The sequence below is a fragment of the Danio rerio genome, chromosome 9, assembly GCF_052040795.2.
Source record: "Danio rerio strain M-AB ecotype USA chromosome 9, GRCz13ab, whole genome shotgun sequence".
NCBI lineage: Eukaryota > Metazoa > Chordata > Actinopteri > Cypriniformes > Danionidae > Danio > Danio rerio.
This window is the reverse complement of record NC_141029.1, coordinates 30902501-30926661: the sequence shown is the minus strand read 5'-3', so window position 1 is coordinate 30926661 and position 24161 is coordinate 30902501. Positions and strand designations below refer to the sequence as shown.

The window sequence follows — 24161 nt, the reverse complement described above, 5'->3', positions numbered from 1 at the left end:
AAATTAATGAATTATTTTGCTTGCTTATTTTGGTTCATGGCTTAAAATGCTTTAACAAACACTTTTAAAATCCTAATTAGAAAAATAAAAAGCAAAACAAAAAACTTCCATAATCAGTGCAGCTGGCCAAGTGTCCCTAATGTACTCTATAAACCTCATCAGCGTGATGTGTTTCTGAATGAAAATCAGGCTGTGAATGGAAAGTGTTTACTGAATTGTTCTGCTGTTTAAATTACATAGCCTGTGGATTGTTCATATGATAAACTGTCAATCAGAATAAAATGAACAAAACAATTGTGAGCTGTGAAAATTGTCACCACAGTTTATACTACTGAACAGTTTATTTCATGTGTTAAATTCAATATGAAATTAAACCTGACTAGGCCCTAGAATTTTTTTTTATAAATTTAAGGTTGCTCTTTATTTTGATGGTCTGTTTGTTAAATTTAAGTTACATTGCAGCGACATGCCAACTAATTCTCACTAGATTCGACTGTTAGGTTGGGTTTAGGGTTGGGGTTAGTGTAAGCTGACATGTAGGTTTCTTCTAGTCAGTTAAATGTCTGTAGAAGGAGCAGTACCAAGTTCAACAGATATTAAGCAGACAGTCTACTAATGCTTAAATGGACCATCAAAATAAAGTGTTACCATTTTTAAATCTGGAAAGTGTTTAAAATCATATTTGAATAAAATCACTAATCTGTGTGAAAAACTATACTGTTGATGACTTCAGGGAAAGAATCAAAATAACTGTTCTTTTCTAAGTAGCTACAGCAGCTGGCAGATTGAGGCCTCAAACATCTAATCCAGAATGAATCTTGAGACTTGTAATTTTCATTTAAAAAAATGATGTGGTCATTAAAAATAATGAGCATATTTTCTTAAAAAAAATAATTTTCTGGATTATTATAAAATATTGAGAAGATTTCGCTAATATAACTAAGATTTAAATTTTAATTATTTTTTTAAACAAACTAGTGCAATTATTATGCTTATTTGAGAAACCAATTAATCCAATAATAGTAAGAAAAGATGGCTTCACCTTTATTTTAAGAAAATTCACTCAATTATTTGGATTTGATTAAGATGTTTGCATTTGAATTTCAACAACGGCAGTGACCAGACGACATTTTGAAAGAGCAGATTAACAGCGAGCATGTTAAGAGGTAAGCATTAACCGTTTATAATTTTATTGTCTTAAATAGCCTAAGCTCTTTCAGGAAAGACACATGCTGTTCAAGCTTGCTCAGGAGCTTAGCTTTTACCTTATGATGTGTATAGGGATATAAAGGTATTTTTAACCACCGATTCCTATTTGAAATTAATTTGCTTCAATGTTCATTCTGAATTATATAATGAAATTGAACAAGTTATTTACATTGTAATATTTAACAGCAACAGTTAAGCAGGGTGGACGAACAACAGTGAGCTTGTTAAATGGTAAGTCTAAGCTAAACTAAGTTAGCTATAGCTATTCAATGAGGTTTATGCACAGCTAGTGCTTTTCAATTTCATAAGGTTCCTTTTACAGCATTGATGATGTAATGTAATGAACTATGTCTTTACATAATACTGTACATAAATACTAATATTGGTGTGCTTAATTTTTCAGATTAAAATAAGATTTAGATTAAGATTTCAGATTTTGATAAAGAGAATGGGTGCCATACATCAGGTATTTTTAATAATTATATAATATAATAATTATATAATATTATATATTAATAGTTATTTATTATTTAATAGTCACTTTTTTTGCATCAGACCTCACATTAAATCAGGGATGAAACGAGAGATGTCGTCCTCTGTTGCTGGTCTATCTGTATGAATAAGAGGAAGAGCTCATCCAGGAGTGCAATAAGTGTCTCAAACCGTTTCAGATATTTATGGTCTTCAGAAAACTGCATTTTATATTTTTGCATGTTTACAAAGGACAAAAACAAAGCTCAAGCACTACATTGTTGATGCACTATTCCTTGTATAAACATGGTTTGTTTTTGTAAATTGATATCTTTGTACACTAGTATACACTTTAAAAAGACCCTGTCCGTTATAAGTCAAAATACTTGTGTACTTGTGTCAGTCAGCAACGTCTACTCAAACATTTTGAAGAATTACTGATTACAGAGATATAAAGAAAGGGTTTATTTCCTTTATATATTTCCTTAATGTGTTTTAGTAAACCTTAAACATTTGAAATGTACAACTGCATAATTTTATTATAATAAACAATGTTTATTTCACAGTGTGGGATTGCAGAGAATTTCTGTCTACCAGAGGGATGACCAACCATGAAAACTTCTGCATTGTCTTAGAGGATGAGTGAGTCATAGCTGGTTTGCAAAATTTAAAATTGCTGAACTGGATTTATACATGTATTCCCCAAATTAAAATCACTTAAAAAAAAAAAAAAAAAAACGTATATTTCTGTAAGTTTCTGATACAATTTCACTGCTACAGCCTTTTAGGGAAATTTCACTGCATTGACTAATTGATTGTGTTGCTAATATTTTGAGATACAGATGTTATACTGGTTTTATATGTTATGCAATACGCAAATTCTGTGAAATTTAGTCTAAAATGTGACTATTCCTACAAAAGAAAGTTGACAATTTTTTTTTTTATCAGAGATTAAGATTGCTGTAAATTTTAAATAGATTTGTTTAACATATTGTACCATTTTATTATCAGTGGAACATGTAACAAAATTATATTTTTCAAAAATGTATTGTGTATTTCATTAAAAATGATTTATTTTACATTTTATGAATGTGTAACTTTCATCAATAAATTTGAGTAAATGGTGATTTATTTGCATATATTATAAAAGCACATTTGGCTAATAATATTAAAATCATCATCTACCACTCAAAAAATGTAGTAATTGTCACATGATTCATTCAAGTGGTTTTTGGTATAAAAAAATCAAGTCTTGAAATTTACTTAAAAATAATACGTGCAATAGTTACTACTATTTTTTTTATTAAATAGCACATAAGATTTTTTACAGTGTGCCTCAGTGTCATTTGAGCAGAAATCAATGCCGAGCTCTTTAAAATTACACATTTTACTTTGTTTTGCTGAAATTCAGTCTACAGAGTGTATCATTACAATTCCTGCATTAAAGAGCTTGGGAGGGAAAGAGATAAAATGTAAAAGTAATTCACTATAAAGCTCAAATTCTCAGTCTTCATTTAGTGAATGTTTTAAGGTTATAGGGTTTTCTTTTTTTTACCGTAAAAATTTTCTTTATTATATCCTTCCATATCAAATCTGTAATCCACAAAAAAGCCTCACTGCTGAATCAAAAACAGCTGAAACCAGCCTAAGCTGGTTGGCTGATTTTACCTGCTCGACCAGCCTGGTTTTAGAGGGGTTTTGGACATTTCCAGGCTGGTTTCCATTCGTTTCCAGGCTGTTCTTAGCTGGTTAGGCTGGAAAATTATCAACTATAACCAGCTAAAACCAGCTTGAACAGCCTGGGTAAAGCTGTTGCTGGTTTTGGCTGGTTAAGGTGGTTTTAGGAAACCAGCCTGAATATGGCCAAAACCCCTCTAAAACCAGGCTGGTTGACCAGCTAAAACCAGCCAGCGAACCTAGGTTGGTTTAAGCTGTTTTTTTTAGGGTGAAAGATTTGAAAAATTATCTGGATGCTAAAACAGTATCCTATTAGCATATACCGTACACTACACCAGTGTTTCTCAACCACAGAGGACCACCAGCTCGGCACATTCTCCATGTCTCCTTAACTAAACACACCTGATTCAGATCATCAGCTCATTAGCAGAGACTGAATGCCCTGTAATGGGTGTGACAGACAAAGGAGACATCCAAAACATGCAGTGCTGGAGGTCCTCCAGGAACATGGTTGAGAAACACTGCACTAAACAATACAAATTTGGGGTGGTGAAGTATTCTTTGCAAATTCCTAATTGTGAACTCATATTAGCAACCAACAGCTATCAAAGTGCAACATTTTTCACAGTTAATGAAATAGTGCTAATGTTGTATTTAAGTCATATTTACACGTGATTTCAGTCTGAAAATTGAATATCTATTGAATATCAGTCTGAAATTTGTATATATAAAACCAACTTTACCTCAAAAAAATGGGACGTAGGCTTACAGAAAAAAATCTTGTCATGTTGCATTGTCAGGGACGACAGAAAACTATTTTTGCACTAAACAACATTATATATATATATATATATATATATATATATATATATATATATATATATATATATATATATATATATATATATATATATATATATATATATATATATATGCACTGCTAAAAAAACATAAAGGAAACATGGAGTCACGTTCTGGTGTTTAATAGTTCCCTTTATTTTATATATCAATGCATTATTATGCCAAGAACTGCATTAGATTTCTACAAATATCTGTGTTTTACTGCCATCTGCTGGTAAATGCAAGTTGTAAAGAAACTTTACACTTAAGCAAACACGTAATAAAAAAATCTTAATTTTCAAAATATCATCCCACAATCCTTGCTCTTCTCCATTGTGAACGAAGAATTGTTTGTTTAAAAACCCATCACTAGCAATCAATCATCATCATATTACTTTTACAGCAAAGACAACACTGGCATTGAAACAAAGGGGCTTTTTCATAATGACGCACAATAAAACACTTTCAATTTATCAGGGGGAAAAAAGGAAGCAAATAAAGCATTTGTTGCTCAGCAGTTTCAAACCTGACATGTTTATGATTGATCAAATGCTGGGTCTGTTCATTATGATTGAGGCGTTTAGAGATAACGACCCATTAAACAAACATTGCGTTGTAAAACAAGTGACATGTGATGCAAAAAACAAAACAATCTTTCTGTTCATTCAAATACAAAACACAAAGTTAATCACAGAATGCAAAACTCATTAACCCACAACAATGACCTCTGAATGCAAAACAACTCCATTTCTCATTTACAAGCAGTGCATGTAAATAATTATTCATGCTCAATCATTGTCTGAGTCAGTTATTTAATAATGGATGGGATTAATATAATTGATATGAACTGGATTCATCTGCAGAAGTGAAAATACCTGTTTATGGCATCACTGGTAGCATGAATCTAATTATAAAATATTTAATGTGACCAAAAAACTGGAATAAAATGTCAGATCACTGTGACTTTTTTTTCTATACCAGATGTCAAATGAAGCCAGTGTTTCCTGTCAATGTTTAACTCATTTTATCAGAGAACGTTTTTAGAATTCCCCATTCAACTGATTAAATCAAGGTTTGATATTGTGTCTTGTTGATTTACTTATGTGTGTCAGTAAAAAATAAGCAAGCAGAGCCAAGCTTTACTGAACATTACAACATATCATTTGTTTTAAGGCAAGTAACATTAGAAGTAGCTGCTTTCTGCTTCTATGGACCAAAAAAAAAAAAAAAAACACACACAAACAACAAAAAAAAACAGATTCTTCAACACACTGGAACAGGGACAAACTGTATGTTTGTCCAATCTGAGGGAACGGAGGAGGCAAAGAAAGCTTGATATACCTTTTGAATATTGAAAGTTAATCAAATATAAAATCTAACCCACTGATCCACAGAATTCATTTATGCATTTTCTTCAGTTTAGTTCCTTATTTATCAGGGGTCACCACAGAGGAATGAACCACCAACTATTCCAGCATATGATTTACACAGCAGATGCTCTTCCAGCTGCAACCCAGTACTGGGAAACACCCATACACTCTCATTCTCTCACACATACACACACACACACACTCATATACACTACTGCCAATTTAATTAATTTAATTCATATAGCACATTTCTTTGGACTGTGACGGAAACCAGAGGACCCGGAGGAAACCCACACAGACATAGAGAGAACATGCAAACTCCACACAGAAATGCCAACTGTCCCAGCCGGGACTCAAACCAGCGACCTTCTTGTTGTGAGGTGACAGTGCTAACCACTGAGCCAATGTGCCGTCCGATCCACATAATTCAAATCTCTAAATATTCTAAATGTATACACTTATGTAGAAAACTGCTGCTTTTTTCCCCCCAATAGTTTTGCTGACAGTTTTGCTGACAGTATATATATATACATACATATATATATATAGTTTTTTATATATATATATATATATATATATATATATATATATATATATATATATATATATATATATATATATATACATACATATATATATATATATATATATATATATTTTTTTTTTACAAAAAATATTTCTCTAATCTTCAAAAGACAATTGTCAGCAAATCCAAAAGTAAAAAAAAAAATTTAGGCAACCAAAAACAAAAAACACTTATTTATACCATTCACCAATCCTTCAAGAACAACTGTTGCCCACGATAACTTGATTTTGTGATCACTTTTCTCAAAACTTGTGGCATTATTTGCTTCAATTCTTGTGTTTTGCTTCAATTCTTGTGTTTTGCTTTGTTCAATCTTGAAAAACTTTCCTGTTTTGATCCCAGGAACCATTGGACTGGAGGACCCTGGAGGAACCGGTGTCGATTTGCCCTACCATGTGAGATTGTCCTACCTTCCATTCAAAAAGCAGGCAGCACATTTTGATGACGCAATATGCTACCCATGAAATTGTGCTACCAGTGTAAATTTTAATGTGGATTAATGTGATATAAAGCTGTAATATCACCCTAACCTACCTAATCCATAACCCCAACCTCAAAAATCATTCAAATACAGTGTTGGTAGCATAATCTGATGGGTAGGATAAAATGTTAGGACACCAGTTTACAAAGCTGTCACAAGGATGTGTGTTTTTTTTCAGGACCTGTTTTAGTGATATCTGTCAGGTAATAGAGACATTTCTGTCTGATATAATAATAACAATGACAAGGGCTTAGAGCACTTATAACAGTACAACAAAAGTAAAAAAATATATTTAGAAATATAAGGCAATATTAAACCGCAAAGGCCCATGAGTAAATATTGAAAGTGCAAAAAGACTTGCATTTGTCTGCTAGTGCAATCGACCCTTCATTCATATCAGTACTTTTTATTCTTAACAGTAAAGGCGAGATTGAGGAGATTTCTCAACACTCAATGACACTTTTTAACAAAGCTCCATATTCCCTCAAACATGCCACTAAATATGCATTTGTAAGGCAAATTTGACTCCTCCTTGAAAGCTAAACAACATTACCAATATATATTTGTTGTTGTAGCTAGTTGCTTCTAAAAATAACATTTTCAGACAGCTCTGCAAAATGATTCTACATATAATTATATGAACATTGATGTAAGTGCAGAAATCACTGTGGTACACTCCCAGCAGTCACACAAGGTCATAAGGCGTTCATTCATATTACGTTTTGGTTGTGATGTCAGGTGACCAAAATACAATGTCTAGCCAGCGTCTATGGACAAAGTTATTTTGGTGTCCAATAACATCATCAAGTGATGTTGATATTTGGTTGATTTTAGGGTGTGTTGAAAATGTCCAACGTCCAACATCATATTGACGTCAAATACTGACATTTATTCCTTAGGTATGGCAAATAAAACCCAACGTCTGAAGGATGTGATGGTGGTAAGGTCAAGCTGTAACATCATTAGAAGTTGATATTTGGTTGATTTTAGGTTGGACGCTGGACATTGTTGTTGGCTTGACATTGGTTTTTGACATCAACCCGAATTTAATTTCCAAACAAAATGCAACATCCCCACGACTTTGATGTACATCATCAATCTGATGTCATGTGTACGTCCTGTGCCTGCTAGGCTGTATTGTTTTGGATATGTCCATATGGGTAGCTCCATCCACAGTGCAATATCATTGGTCCATTAATTGTATATTAAACATCAAGCATGTTCTGATTGGCTTTCTGTTGTTTTAGGCAGTGCTTCAATAAGAGTGTTGTATCGATTGCTACTGATCCTTTGACTTGCATTAGATGCTTCCCTGAGACTCAAAGAGACTGTCTTACTATATTTCACTTCATAAGTGATTAGTGCAGATCTCTAGTCCACCAAACGATGCCGATTTGGACAGGAGAGCTAGTCACAAAATCACACAGTGCAGCTTGTGTGAATTCATGGCTCTGTCTCCTCGCCACTTCATCTTTTTCTTCTTTTTCAGACTGTGCTCTGGAACTTGCTGTCTGAAATGGCAAAGAGCGAATGAAAGAGAAATGTAAGTATATAAATAGCTGATCTAAACTGAACATTAAACTGCAGGGTTATGTTATGTGGGTTGAATAATGTATAAGTCATTGAGAGTGAAAAATGTTTTATTCACCTGATAACTCGGACTAGTTCATGAAAGGCTCTTTCCACATTCATCGGGGGATCCTTGGCACTTGTTTCAATGTACGTAATCTAAATATTTAGAAAATTGAAATGATTGCACTTAAACAATTTCTTACAGTGTTTAAAAAGAGCAAGAGTTTCCTAAACACTTTGAAATGTTAATATACATTTTAGCTATTTTATTTTTAAATATTGTAAGTGTATATATATATAAAGGTTGGAAGTCAAGGTGACAGTAAATGTATTTATAATGATCTTTATATTTGTAACAGAAGTGTGAAAAGTGTCAGGTCCTCTGTCTGATCACCTGGGTTTGTTTGTGTTTTGCACTTGTTTACATGTATTTCAGCACGTGTGGTGTTTTGATCGCTCTCTCATTACATACTTGCTTTGACACGTCTCCACCCATCTTCCTACTCATCCCTATTATTCAATTAAACCAATTTCACTCACCTGTCTTCCCGTAATTTTCCCTCTATTTATATCGCTCTCCTCGTGTTGTCATTTGTCAGATCGTTGTCGTTTGGTTGTGGTCAGCGTGCACTGGTTCACTAGTCCTGTCCAGTCAGTTCCTGTTGTCTCGAGCCCGTCTTCTGGTTGGTTATTCCTTTTATTTATTTCTTCGTTTTTGACCCCTTTCTGTCATCTGCAGGACCTGTTTCTGTTTTGTTTATTCGCCGTGGTTGGCCGATTGTCTCCGATCCCCGGCATCAATATTCTCTCCCGTCACCTGTTCCACTCTTCTTCTCCCTCTCGGCTCCGCCGCCCGCCGGATCCAGTATACCACTGTACCCTGCCGAGTGAACTTGAAATTACAAATTTGATTTTTTTTCCCTTCTATGGAGCGGTTTCTGTTGACAGTTTTTTTTGAGCTCTTTCTTCTGAGCAACCTTGAAGTTTGTTTTCGTTTCATTTTGTTAATTTTATTTACCCTTTAAAGATCCCAGTAAATATTCTATCCTCTTCGGAGCAGTTTTTGTTGAACTTTCTTTTTTTTTTTTTTGATTTTTGATTAGATTTTTTTTTTCTCCCTGTGCTTAAGCCCAATTGGGTCATTTTTTTGACACTAATAAATTCTGAAAGAGACCTGCACTTGTGTCCGTTCTGTTCCTTGACAGAACGATCTGACCACTATGGACACAGCAGGTCCAGATCCTGTCAGAGCAGCGGTTGCCCAGCAGGGGGTGCTTTTGGGCCAACATGAGACCCGACTCAGCAACACCAGCAGAGAGGTGGAAGTGCTTTCCAATCAGGTGGCTGAACTTACCAATCGCTTGCAGGAACTCCAGTATGAAACCACACGGCAAGGTTTTCGCCATGAGCCTGAACCACGTTGTAATAATCCACCACCATATGATGGGGACCCTAACTCATGTCGGGCCTTCTTGGCACAATGTTCGGTGGTATTTGCCCTTCAACCACGCATGTATGATGCTGAAGAGACTAAGGTGGCCTTTGTGTTGACCCTCCTTACTGGTAAGGCCCGTGAATGGGGAATATCCGTTTGGGAAACAAGAGACCCCTGTTGCGCCTCTTTTGATGATCTCCGACTGGAGATGATGAGACTATTTGACCGGTCTGCCAGAGGACAGGAGGCTGCGGATCAGCTCGCTCGCCTCCATCAGAGTGGGCGATCGGTCACGGAGTATGCCATCTTGTTCAAAACCCTAGCAGCATCCTGTGACTGGAATGAGGGGCATGTCGATCCATTTTTCGTGCAGGCCTTGAGGAGGACATCCAGGATGAGCTCGCCACTTACGAACTGCCACACAACTTTGACGATCTTATTAATCTGGCTCTACGCATCGAGGCTCGCCTCAATCGCCGACACCAACGCAAGCTGATCCGGTCCTCTGGCAGGGTGGAGGGCACCCTTTCATCTTCCACATTTCCTGCTGCACCTGACCCTGAACCCATGCAAGTGGGTCGTTTGCGATTAACACCCCAAGAGAAACAACTACGTCTGGCCCGGGGTTTGTGCCTTTATAGTGGCAAACCAGGAAACTTTGCCGCAGTCTGCCCAGCAAAAGCCAAAGCCCACCAGTGAAACGGGGGATCCTGGTGGGCGCTATTCCCCTTCATTCCCCCTCTTCCCGTACTCTGCTACCCGCACTGATTCAGTATAGAGGTTCTACCAATGCCTGTTCTGCTCTCCTCGACTCGGGAGCAGAAGGAAACTTCATGGACAGCTCTGTGGCCAGCCAGTGGGGTATTCCAGCCATTCCTCTCCCTGATCCCATCCCTGCCCGTTCCCTTGATGGTACCCTGATTGCTACTATCTCCCATGCTACTCCCTCCGTAAGTCTTGTTATATCTGGAAATCAATGTGAGGTTACCACACTGTACCTTCTTGACTCTCCCAGTGCTCCCATAATTTTGGGACATCCCTGGTTGGTGCAGCATGGTCCTCATGTGGATTGGTCTGGAAATTCAGTTTTGTCCTGGAGTCAGTCTTGTCTTGGTCCTGCCCCGTTTCCTGTTTCTGTGTGTCCTGTTTTGCAGATGAATGCAGCGGATCTGACAGGGGTTCCGGCGGAGTACCTCGATCTAAGTCTGGTGTTCAGCAAGTCCCGGGCCACATCCTTGCCTCCTCACCGACCCTATGACTGTGCCATAGAACTCCTCCCAGGCACTTCTCCGCCTAAGGGTCACTTGTATTCCCTTTCTAGTTCTGAAAGAGAGGCCATGGACCAATATATAGATGAATCCCTTAAAGCTGGCCTCATCCGCCCTTCCTCGTCTCCTGCAGGCGCTGGGTTCTTCTTCGTTAAGAAGGACGGCTCCCTTCGTCCATGTATTGATTATCGAGGGCTGAATGACATCACTATAAAGAATAGGTATCCCTTGCCTCTCATGACTTCAGCCTTTGAACTCTTGCAGGGAGCCCAGGTCTTCACTAAGCTTGACCTCCGGAATGCCTACCACCTTATCCGTATTCGAGAGGGGGATGAGTGGAAGACCGCCTTTAACACCTCTATGGGACACTTTGAATATCCGGTCCTTCCGTTTGGTCTGACAAATGCCCCGGCTGTCTTCCAGGCCCTGGTTAATGACGTGCTGAGAGACATGGTAAATCAATTTGTCTTTGTGTACCTTGATGATATCCTGATATTTTCTCCCTCCATGCAGGTACACACTCAGCATGTTCGTCAGGTGCTGCAACGATTACTGGAGAATCAATTGTTTAAGGCGGAGAAGTGCGTCTTCCATGCTAAGTCAGTTTCATTCTTGTGGTTTGTGATTTCGACGGGTGAGATCAAAGCTGACCCCTCTTAGGTAAGAGCTGTTGCCGAGTGGCCAACTCCAGACTCTCGTAAGGCACTGCAGCGGTTCCTGGGATTTGCCAACTTTTATCGGCGATTTCATCCGGAACTTCAGCCAGATTGCTGCACCCTTAACAGTGCTCACCTCTCCTAAGGTACCGTTCATTTGGGGTAGCAAGGCACAGGAGGCCTTTGATAATTTAAAGTCCCGTTTTATCTCTGCTCCTGTCTTGTCTATTCCAGATCCGAAACGACAGTTTATTGTTGAGGTGGATGCTTCTGATGTCGGAGTAGGTGCAGTTCTGTCACAACGGTCTCAACGGGATGAGAAGGTGCATCCCTGCGCCTTCTTCTCCCACCGCCTGAGCCCCACAGAACGGAATTATGACATTGGTAATCGGGAGTTGTTGGCAGTCAGACTGGCCCTGGGTGAGTGGCGTCACTGGTTAGAGGGTGCAGTGCAACCATTTGTGGTCTGGACAGACCACAAGAATTTAGAATATATTAGCACGGCCAAAAGGCTGAGTTCTAGACAGGCCCGCTGGTCCCTTTATTTTAGTCGATTCAACTTTACACTCTCGTACAGGCCAGGGTCAAAGAACAACAAGCCCGATTCTCTCTCTTGCATATTCGGTGCCCCGGAGAGGGAGGTTTCAACTGACACCATCCTGCCCAGGGGCGTGGTGGTGGCTTCCCTCTCTTGGGACATCGAGAGAGAGGTTCTGGGTGCTGTACAAGAGTGTCAGATACCTAGAGGGAGTCCAGCGGGCAAACTATTTGTTCCCCAGTCACTGCGCTCCAAAGTTATCCAGTGGGGTCACTCATCCAGGCTGGCCTGTCACCCAGGAGTCAGGAGATCTCTGGCTACTATCCGTCAGATTTTGGTGGCCCTCCATGGCCAAGGATGTCAGGCGGTTTGTGTTTGCCTGCCCTATTTGTGCCCAAAACAAGAGTGCCAATTCCCCTCCTGTTGGTCTGCTCTGCCCCTTACCCATCCCTTCCCGTCCCTGGTCACACTTAGCCCTTGACTGTGTCACTGGCCTACCTGAATCGAAGGGCAACATTGTCATTCTCACGGTGGTGAACCGCTTCTCAAAAGCGGCACATTTCATTCCTCTCCCAAAACTCCCCTCTGCCAAGGAGACTGCTCAGGTGGTGGTTGATCACGTGTTCGGGATTCATGGTCTTCCGGTAGATGTGGTCTCCGATAGGGGCCCCCAATTCGTCTCCAGGATTTGGAAGGAATTTTGCCGACAGATCTGGGCCTCTACGAGTCTGTCTTCAGGATTCCATCCCCAGACCAACGGGCAGTCTGAGCGGGCAAACCAGGATTTGGAACGTACTCTCCGCTGTCTGACATCCAATAATCCCAGCTCCTGGTGCCAACAACTATCCTGGGTCAAGTATGCCCATAATACTCTACCAGTTTCTGCTACGGGTATGTCGCCATTTCAATGCTGTCTTGGCTATCAACCTCCTCTGTTCCCCTCACAGGAACCCGAAGCTGCGGTCCCATCTGCATTTGCTTTTGTTCAACGGTGTCGTCGCACCTGGAGGAAAGCTAAGGAAGCCTTGGCCCAGGCTAGGAGACGGACAAAAGCAGCGGCTGATCGTCATCGGACTCCAGCTCCCCACTATGTTTGTGGTCAACGGGTATGGCTTTCCACCAAGGACCTGCCTCTCAGGGTAGCCTCACGCAAGCTGGCACCTAGGTTCATTGGGCCATACCGGATCACTAAAGTACTGAGTCCTGTGGCTGTTCAGCTCAAGCTACCTCATACGCTTGGTCTGGTACACCCAGTTTTTCATGTCTCTAGGGTTAAACCTGTGTTTTCCTCCCCCCTTGTTCCCTCTATTCCTACCCCTCCCCATCTAGTGGATGGTTCTCCAGTTTACACTGTCAGGAGGTTACTGGAGGTCAGACGAAGGGGTAGGGGCTTTCAATACCTGGTGGACTGGGAGGGCTATGGACCAGAGGAGAGGAAATGGGTCCCAGCCCGGGATATTCTGGACCGGACGCTGATTGCAGACTTCCGTCGGAGACGAGGTGAGCCCCTCCAGAGTACGCCCGGTGGCGACCATGGAGGGCGGGGGGGGGGTTACTGTCAGGTCCTCTGTCTGATCACCTGGGTTTGTTTGTGTTTTGCACTTGTTTACATGTATTTCAGCACGTGTGGTGTTTTGATCGCTCTCTCATTACATACTTGCTTTGACACGTCTCCACCCATCTTCCCACTCATCCCTATTATTCAATTAAACCAATTTCACTCACCTGTCTTCCCGTAATTTTCCCTCTATTTATATCGCTCTCCTCGTGTTGTCATTTGTCAGATCGTTGTCGTTTGGTTGTGGTCAGCGTGCACTGGTTCACTAGTCCTGTCCAGTCAGTTCCTGTTGTCTTGAGCCCGTCTTCTGGTTGGTTATTCCTTTTTATTTCTTCGTTTTTGACCCCTCTCTGTCATCTGCAGGACCTGTTTCTGTTTTGTTTATTCGCCGTGGTTGGCCGATTGTCTCCGATCCCCGGCATCAATATTCCCTCCAGTCACCTGTTCCACTCTTCTTCTCCCTCTCGGCTCCGCCGCCCGCCGGATCCAGTATACCACTGTATCGCCCCCTGCCGAGTGAACTTGAAATTACACCCTGAGAGACATTTTTTTTCCCTTCTACGGAGCGGTTTCTGTTGACAGTTTTTTTTTTTTTTTTGAGCTCTTTCTTCTGTGCAACCTTGAAGTTTTTGTTTTTAGTTTCATTTTGTTCATTTTATTTACCTGAGTCCCTTTAAATATTCCCCAGTAAATGATCCCAGTAAATATTCTATCCTCTTCGGAGCAGTTTTTGTTGAACTTTTTTTTTTTTTTTTTTTTTTAATTTTTGATTAGATTTTTTTTTTCTCCCTGTGCTTAAGCCCAATTGGGTCATTTTTTTGGCACTAATAAATTCTGAAAGAGACCTGCACTTGTGTCCGTTCTGTGCCTTGACAAAGTAAAATGTATCACATAGTTTGAGTTCACACAAAGCTATTAAATATTATTCAACTAAAACTATCACTGTTTTCAACTAATCTACCAACAACTACATTTGCTAGAGTTAGTATATACAGTTGTTTTCCTTTTTTAGTATTTTTCTAAAGGAGGTCCATGTTTCAACATAACTATATATGTGAAGCCATTTAGAAAACTCTGGGTTAAAACAAATAAGTTAAGACAAAATGTTACTTGAGAATCAAATCAGAAGATTGCAACAATTTGAAATTTAGATTTATCAATGTTTGAAATTTTTTTTTTTAGTTTTTTTTTATTAAAATAAAAATCAGATTTTAAGAGGAATGTATTTTAAAATATCATGTTTTACTTTATACCGTATATTGATCAAATAAACACGGTATTGCTGAGTACAGACAACTCAAACACACACTAAAAAAATAAATCGTAACAACTCCACAGTTTTGAAAGATAATAACAATAATTATTAATAATGGATAATAACGGATTGATTTTAAGACCTTGATTTTAACTTTCAAAGCAGTGCATGGGTTAGCACCCAGTTACATCTGTGACCTGGTGACCCTTGCCACCCAAGCCCGCAGTCTTCGTTCTGCATCGAGAATTACCTTGTATCAGCCACGGTGTAAACTCAAGACCATGGGTGGGAGGGCTTTCTCATACAGTGCGCCTAAGCATTGGAATGCACTCCCCATCAGCATTAGGAATGCTGCCTCTCTGGACGGTTCTTAACTTCTTAAGACTTACCTTTAAAGCATTGCTTTTAATTTAGGATGGTCATTTCGTTAACTTTTTGTTCTATCTTATGGTTCATATTTTTATTGTTTTATTGCATCTTTTATTGTTAAGCTGTTTTGCTTGCCTTGTGTAGCTAGTATTTTGCCTTGTAGCTCTTTAAGTTTAAGAAAAGCGCATTACAAATAAAATGTATTATTAAAATGTATTATTATAACATATTTATTTATGCATGGGTATAGATGCCTGTTGAGGGCAATTAACCTTTAAAGGGTTAGTTAACACAAAAGATATCATTATCAATTACTTTAATTAATTACTGACCCTTATGTAGTTCCAAACCCCTGAGATGTTCATTTGTCAAAGCACAGGAAATATGACTTTTCTGTGCGCTTAAAACAAAATATTGAAATCATTCAACAGTTTCTTCTCCTCAGAGTCAGTATAGGGCTCACATTCAGTAGAGTTAATAAATGTATGCCTCGGATGTGCCTGTCCTTTGTTTCAAAGCAAGCCATGTGTGGGCATCTGGGGCTTTAAATCAAGTGTTTGTAAAAGTGTGCCCTATGCAGACACTACAGAGAATAAAAAGTTGTTTTATGTGCGCACAAAAGTATTATCAATGTTTCAAAATATTCAGATTAAGCCCCTGATGGCACATGTACTGACTTGAAGATGTTTTCTGGTATCTTTCTGAACTTTAAACAAGTCTGGACCATTGAAGTAAAGTGAGCATTGCAAAGTATGGTTACCCATACTTAAAATTGATCCTCTGCTTTTGACCTATCCAAATGCACACAACATGGGTGAGAACTGAAACAGTGAGCGTACACCTGAAGCAGTGGGCAGCTATTGCATTCAGTGCCCTTGGAGCAATTAGGGGTTAGATGCCTTGCTCTAGGTATGAAAGATGTAAAGCATTAATGAAAGTTCATTCACTCCCCTATCTTTAATTTCTGCCGGGACCGTGAATCAAACCAACAACCTTTGATTACAACTCTCTAACAGTTAGGCCTTAAACTCCCTAAACCCCCTAAGCCATTAGGCCACAACTTGCTGTCTATGGAGGATGAGAGAACTCTCAGATTTCATCTAAAATATCTTACGAAGGCCTCAGGGGTTCGGAATGACATAAGGATGAGGAAATTAATAACAGAATTTTAATTTTTGTGTGAACTAACCCTTTCAGTCAACACAAGCACAAGCACTATAAATCATGACCTCGCTGACAATGAAATCAGTCTGCATAAAGCAGTGCACTGAAGTCTGGCAGACTCACATTGTGCTTGGCTGCCATTTCACAGCCTTGTTCATTTGTCACTTTCCTCAGATGAACCAGGTCCACTTTGTTAGCCACCAAAACCATAGGGAAAGACTCTCTGTTGACGATATGAAAGAAACAGAACATTTTTTAATCAGGGATGCAGCCGTTCTGAAGAAATAATCAGAGTTGTGTACAAATGATTTCTGACCGGTCTTTCACACGCAGGATGAGCTGGTGAAAGCGGTCAACGTGTTCAAAGCTGGCCTTGTCTGTCACAGAGAACACAATAAGAAAACCGTCACCAGTCCTCATGTACTGCTCTCGCATGGCACTGAACTCCTCCTGACCTGCTGTGTCCAAAACTGCACAAGAGACAAGGTAACCTTCATGTCATACTATACTGTAAAAATGGAGTAACATGGAATATCAAAGAATTGTACAAAAATTTGTTGAATTAAAATGAAACAAATGTTATGAATCTACTTGTGTGTATGAATAAATGGCAGGGTAATTGTCACAGATGAGCTATTTTATAGTAAAATGTGCTTCTCAATAATAATAAATCTAATGATTGATTCTCCCTGTTTTATTTTAAACAGGATTAAAACAGAATCAGAAACAAAAGACCTCATACTAGTGTTCCTAAAAGAATATTTTTCTATCTAATAAATTGTGGCTAAATTAAGTAAATGGTCAAAATTTTGATAAATACATTTTTAATCCTTACAAGTTTAACAATTAACATAAAGTCCAGAAAATTAAAGAACATTTCCTAGATTACATTTAAGAAAAAAGTAAAACATATTTCATATGGCACTTTATTTACCACATTTTAGGTTTTTAAAAAGTTTTAGGCTTGCTGTTTAAAAAAAAATACTTGCAGTATATGTCACAATAATGTATGTTTTATTTTATTCTTGTATTGTTTAAAATTTATTTTATTTCATGCACTCATTCTCCTGTTCTAAATACAGTGGTCAACATTTGAAGTGGATCAAGAAGTTATTCTAAAACTACTGAACAGCGCCCATTCTTGTCTGAGGACAATTTTGAAAAGCATTTTATCAGTTGAGATAGCTTTTTTGGATCATAGCTTACCAACTTCAACCAGTTTATTTAAAGGGGACCTATAAGGCTGCTGGGCTGCTTAAGATGTAAAATAAGTCTCTGATGTCCCAAGTAATTATACTAAGTTTCAGCTCAAAATACCACACAAATAACTCTTTGAAACTGCCCCTTTTGGCTTTGATCGATATTGTGCCATTTTGGCGACTGTCACTTTAAGTTCAAATAAGATTGTCCTCTTTCAAAAGAGGGTGGAGTCTACAGTGTTCATCTGTACATCTTAAAACTTCACATTAATAATCCTCTTAGGTCCCATTTACACTGCTAGTTAAATGTGACCCAGATCGAATCTGTTCTATGATGTATAAACATGGAAAAAAAAAAAAAAAAACGCATACATTCAGAGATTCAGAGATTGGTTTCAGGCCTCCTTCATATGTGAAAATAAATCAGATATAAATCGGATATGTGACAATGCGACTATCATGTAAATTGGCAGATCAGATTTATTGAGGCATTCCGTTTAGTACGGTATTAAACTTGCGAAAATGTGGTACTTCTCTATGGTTTGATGACGTAGAAGGAAGAGTGTTTGTGGAGACGCCAACGGGGTAAACAACAGAGAAAACATGGAGGAGGAAAGTGGTCAGTGGTCGACAGCAGAAGTTACCTGCCTTCTTGCTCTGTGGAGAGATGAGTCAGTTCAAGATACAATTAGAGGGTCCTACAGAAACTAATCTGTTTTTGAAGATATTGCGGCTGCAATGGCAGCCCTTTCCCTCCTCCTCCGCCTCAAAATCATTTTAAAGTTGGGCAAACTTCGCATATTTCGCAGAGCTAAAAGCAGTAATTTTTTTCCATCATGGCTAGTGTGACGCAGATGCTAGAACCTACCTTTACACATGCGCGACGTTGTAAATTGTATAGCAAGTGTAAATACATGAATCAGATATGAGTCACAGTTAAAAGAACGTGTAAATGGACCTGACATTGTAAATATAACAGTGAAACGGTACAGTAAAAACTGCTGGCTGCTTCTCACTCAGGGCTGTTTATGGTAACGAGGAAGAGGTTGTCACTTATGGGGGGCTTTTTTTTTACTTTTTTTAGTTTTAGATGGATTTCCATTTACTATGACTTTATGTTGTAATTAGGCTTTGATCAACTGCAAATACACAATCACATGAGAGAACTTAGATCATTAATATTACTTTACGATACTATAAAACACCGATAATGAGGTATTGGAACATACCATCCAAAATAGCCCACTGGCCATCGATCTCTGTGTGTTTCAAGTAGGAGTCTTCTATAGTAGGATCATAATCAGGTACAAAGATCTTTTGGAAAAACTGGATGGTAAGAGCACTCTTTCCCACACCTCCGTCTCCCACTACCACCAGCTTATATGTGGGCAGATTGTCACCAGGAACCGCACTGTTAGCCATAATAACAGCTACACCTGAGAACAAATTAAACACGACACGGTTACCTTTATAGTAAGCATATGAACAGCAAAGGTAATTATAGTAAAAAAAATAAAATAAACTACTAGTTATCCACATACTACCACAAGTAGGGATGTAACGAATCACAAATTTCACAGTTCGAATCACACTGCAGTTTTTTAGTCACAGATCGGACCATTTTTCAGATCATCATAAATGGGAGAAGGCTAATGTCATTCACTTTCTATTTATTACAAAAACATAACAGAAAGAAACTTTTGGTTTTAACAAAAATAACTTAGAACCTGTCATTTTAATAAAACTCAAGAAATAACAACCTGAATTTAAATATTTCATACTTTATTTCTTCTTATTATTATACGTTTTTATAAAATGACATTTAATGAGGCATTATTTTATTAATTATGCACTAATTTGGAAAATCACCAATGACACCTCTCCCTCATTGTCCCACAACCCCCACTTTGGGAACCACTGATTTAATTCTATAAGCATCAAATAGGTGACAGTGCTGCACATTTCTTCTGTTTTACGTGAAATAAAGCTGAAAGTGGTGATAAGAAGGGTCAGATGAGGTTTTCTGCGGTTTGGGAACAATTCTGCACAGAGCTCATTTAGAATAAAGAGATGCATTACAAAGCCTTTGGTCTAGACGCAACCACTGTGGTTGTTTATAATTGCTGGTGTTTTCTGCACAACACAAGCCTTGAATTTTCCAAACCCAAAGTAATTTTTTATTTTGGATTGCAGCAAAAACAGAATTACACTTCATTAAAGCTTTATGATGCTTTTTAGAGACTGTGAAAATGAGCACAAGTATACTTAGTAGTATAGAGAAAATAAAGAAAACTCATAATTAACTAATGAATTTATATCTCTGCACATGAATTCTTCCCCTTCCCCTTTAGCTATCTCACAATGTTGATTTCTTCCACTCAAAACGCACTTCATATTTATGAAAAAGGGAATAGAAACTGGCTTGTGACTTTCTGGAGGGTGAAATGTATTTTAAAGTGCCCTGTGTAAAAGATATTACACTGTGAAAATAGATTATACATTACAATATTATTGAGGAAATGAACAGACAGTTTAAAATGGTTTGTCCTTGAATAATCTTAGAAGTTTTATTATACATTAACATGAAATATTCCATACAAGCAGTATTATTATTTTCTTTATGTATATATTTAAATATCTGTAAAGATTAAAATGTGTAATTGTTAATCATTATTAGGTTTAAATGATATTGTAATCATAACTATACATATTGTAATAATTTTGCTATAAATATGGACATTGATTTCCAATAAATAAAAAATAGACACTGTGCAAAAACTATTAACAACAGCAAGATTCACGAGCAAGTGTCTATTTTTATTGGGTTACCGTAAATAAAAATGTACTTAAAGGTTGTATGTTATTAAAAATGCTACTACTTTACAGTCCAGTTCCACACTTACATAATAACTACTTATTATACTAATTATATCTAAAACTAAACCCATGAACTTTAACTCAAAGCCATGTGATTATCTTAAATTACCAGTGCTAAGTTAGTACTCTAAGTACTCTAAATTAAAGTACAACCAAAAAAAAAGTTAAACAATAAAACATTTTCTTACCTAAAAAGAGTACTGTAGCACAGAGCAGAGTTTGAGAAAGATGGAAGTGTTTGGTCGGCCTGTGATCAGGGCACTGGGCTATTCAGGAGGAAAAGTCTGTCAGTGGGTGACGGCCACCCCTTCCTGCGGCCCACAATGTGAGGAAGGAGTAAACTTCCTTCCTAATTCCAACAGGCCTGGACATTTGACTGATCTCACTTTCATTAGGGAACTAAGAGACACCCCTCAACCAAACAAACCCATGATAGAGACCTTAAACTGACCTCTTTACAGGTCATGTACTCTAGTAACAGGCAGCTGGCATTCAGCCCAAAATTCATAATGTCATTATTGTTTCACCATTATTTTATTAATTGGAAAGTGACACAAAGTGTTTGATAAAAGTCTCTTTCACACTTACAGACTTTCCAGTAAACTGGCTTGAAGAGATAATTTGTCGACATGTTCTTTTTAAAAATATCTGAAAATGAACCCTTTTCACAAGCCTGTTATGACACGTTTCACGGTCATCAGCATTTTAAATCCTTAAAAGTTATTAGTATTTAGATAAAAAAATAATGATAATTAATATGCAATTCAGTATGTATCACCTTTGCTCCAAATTACAAAAAACTAATTACCGCTTGAGACATTTTAAACAGAGTCTATGGGACAGGACAGTAAATTTGACGTTATTCTCTGCTCTGGCTGCAGTCATCAGTCTTACACTATTTTTTTTTTTTTTTTTTTGCTTTTTCTGAACGTCTTTATAACATATTTTTTCTTTCATTATTTAAACAAATAAGATTATTAAAAAATATTTGTTGTATTCTTCCATTCCCTGCGCTCTAAGTTTTCCTAACAATGACCAACTCTGCTACTGTGAAACCTGGAAATGTGAAAAAGATCTATTTGTTTCTACATTTTTCCAGAATTTTTTTTTGGATTTTCTCAGTGATGTCATAGAAAAACAATAGGTGCGTTCGACATAAAGCTCAGCTGCAGCCGGTGATCAACGAGATTAGCCGAGCGCAGACGGGGCGGAGTTGAAAACGGAGCCGTCAAGACGGACAGCTGGACACTTCGGGACTCAAAGTTGCTGCAGTCATGATGACCGATCACATGGCGTCATCATATTTTTTTTGTTATTTTTATTTATAACAACAAAACATTTACAAATAAAACAGAATACAGGCTCTTCAAACTATAGTTCCTTTTTAAACAATAAGAGAGAATTATGAATAAAATATATAACAAATGCATGAGAGAAATAAGAGGAAATGAGAGGTTAATATAAACATAAAAACGAACAAGTCTATTAAATACAAAGCAATAAGCATAAATTCTAGGAGTTAAACATCAATCTTTAGGCTAATACTTCTTGTTTGAATATGCTAAAAAAGGGTTAACATATATGTACATTTATAGATATAAAAATTTCCCATGTAAAAAGCAAAACAAGGTGTTTTGATTAGGTCTTAATAAATGACATTATTTTGGATGATGAATGAATTTTCAAAAAAGCATTTTAATCCAAAAAGATTGTGTTGAAAAGAACAAAAGGTAAAATAAGTGAGCTATGTAGAAGTTTCCCAGAAAGAGCAGGTAGCCTTTAAACTGCTAGACAGAAAATAAAATATATATTTAAATTATAATAATAAAGCCATTTTATAATTATTTAATAAAATAGTTCTTTACTTTAATTTGTTAAGAGAGCTTTAGGGTGGCAGGATCAATGATGATGATTTTCTTATTTCAAGTCTGTAAGACTTATTTGAGTTCATATTTAGGTTATTCACTAAAATATACACTAAAATATATCATTTAAATCGTTCATGGAGATGAATGCAGTAAATAGTCTGTATAAAAAAGTTGAAAATAAACCTGTGCAAATAACCTTTATAACCAGATTATTTAACAAAAGATGATACTGCAGTAAAATATTGGTAGTCTTTTAATAAGCAAGATGTGTACAGGATAAAGAGGGTGTGAAAAGTGAATTGTTTGTTTTGAAACTTTTGAATCGGAATTTGTCCAATTATAAACCCGAAATACACGTGTTTGTTGTCATGTGGTGAACTCGGCCAATCGTGTAATATCGGTGTCGTCATCAAAGCTCCTGCAGTCGCTCTTCTGAAGCTGCACGGTCTAAGTTTGCCGTCTGATCTCGGAGCGCTGTCGCGGTACTTTGATGCCACATGTGACAGTCACGTGGCGTCGGCGCAGCATCAATCCGGACAAGATTTCTAACCAGAATGCACCGCTTTAAAACAGATTTCGATCGATCTGCGCAGGGCATGCACTAAATTCCAGGGGTTTCATTACCACGACGTAAAATGGGCGTGGCTCGGTCGGTGTTTGGGAAACGCCCCCTTAAAAAAAAAAACAATACTGAGAGGTCACCGATCATGCGCAGTACAGGTTCTTTTTTAGCGCGGTCATTTCAAACAGGATGATTATGGATAAAGAACCTACCGCGATGGATAACGAGGGAAAAAAAACAATCATACAGGTTATTTTTTTGTTTTTATAATGTTATATTTTAAAGATTTCATTAGCAAAAACAGCTGACCTCGTTTTACTCCGTTTTACTGTCTCTGGGCTTTTGTACTTCCATTTTAAACGAAATAATAATGGTTTTGGTAAGATTAACCGTGTTTTTGTAGTTTAAAATATGGTATTCAGTCATGTTTTAACAAATAAATACCACATTTTCTGTAATAAATCGTGGTTAATTTTTCTTTCTCGATCTTAGTTAATTTACATAACTCATATTTATTTTCTATTTTTATTTAAAGTGATTATACACAAAACAACTGAGATCAGGACAGGTATCTGATGTTACCTTATATAATATAAAAGTGATCATACATGAAACACCTGAGATCAGGACAGGTATCTGATGTTACTGTATATAATATAAAAGTGATCATATATGAAACACCTGAGATCAGGACAGGTATCTGATGTTACTGTATATAATATAAAAGTGATCATACATGAAACACCTGAGATCAGGACAGGTATCTGATGTTACTGTATATAATATAAAAGTGATCATATATGAAACACCTGAGATCAGGACAGGTATCTGATGTTACTGTATATAATATAAAAGTGATCATACATGAAACACCTGAGATCAGGACAGGTATCTGATGTTACTGTATATAATATAAAAGTGATTATACATGAAACCCCTGGGATCAGGACAGGTATCTGATGTTACTGTATATAAAAGTGATCATACATGAAACCCCTGGGACCAGGACAGGTATCTGATGTTACTGTATATAAAAGTGATCATACATGAAACCCCTGGGATCAGGACAGGTATCTGATGTTACTGTATATAATATAAAAGTGATCATACATGAAACACCTGAGATCAGGACAGGTATCTGATGCTACTGTATATGATATATAAAGTATTTGACACAAAAGCCGTGGGATTGGGACAGGTATCTTT

The 24161-nt window shown here is 37.5% G+C and overlaps 1 protein-coding gene across 6 annotated transcripts in view; it reads right to left on the bottom strand.

Annotated features, from left to right (window-relative positions):
- Positions 1–6996: 6996 nt before the first annotated feature.
- Positions 6997–24161, bottom strand: part of mrasa (muscle RAS oncogene homolog a) — a 20037-nt gene continuing 2872 nt past the window's right edge. For 4 of the 6 annotated variants that reach the window (XM_087268038.1, XM_087268039.1, XM_087268036.1 and 1 more), the window contains 5 exons: positions 18878–19084; positions 16766–16919; positions 16573–16672; positions 8283–8362; positions 6997–8145 (listed from right to left, as the gene is read on the bottom strand). In XM_087268038.1, coding sequence (XP_087124164.1) covers positions 8046–8145; positions 8283–8362; positions 16573–16672; positions 16766–16919; positions 18878–19070 — 627 coding nt within the window. In that variant the 5' untranslated portion in view covers positions 19071–19084 and the 3' untranslated portion in view covers positions 6997–8045. Of the gene's footprint in view, positions 8146–8282; positions 8363–16572; positions 16673–16765; positions 16920–18877; positions 19085–20713; positions 20789–24161 lie in introns of those variants that run through there. The other 2 variants (XM_087268035.1, XM_087268040.1) reach the window with 2 other exon arrangements.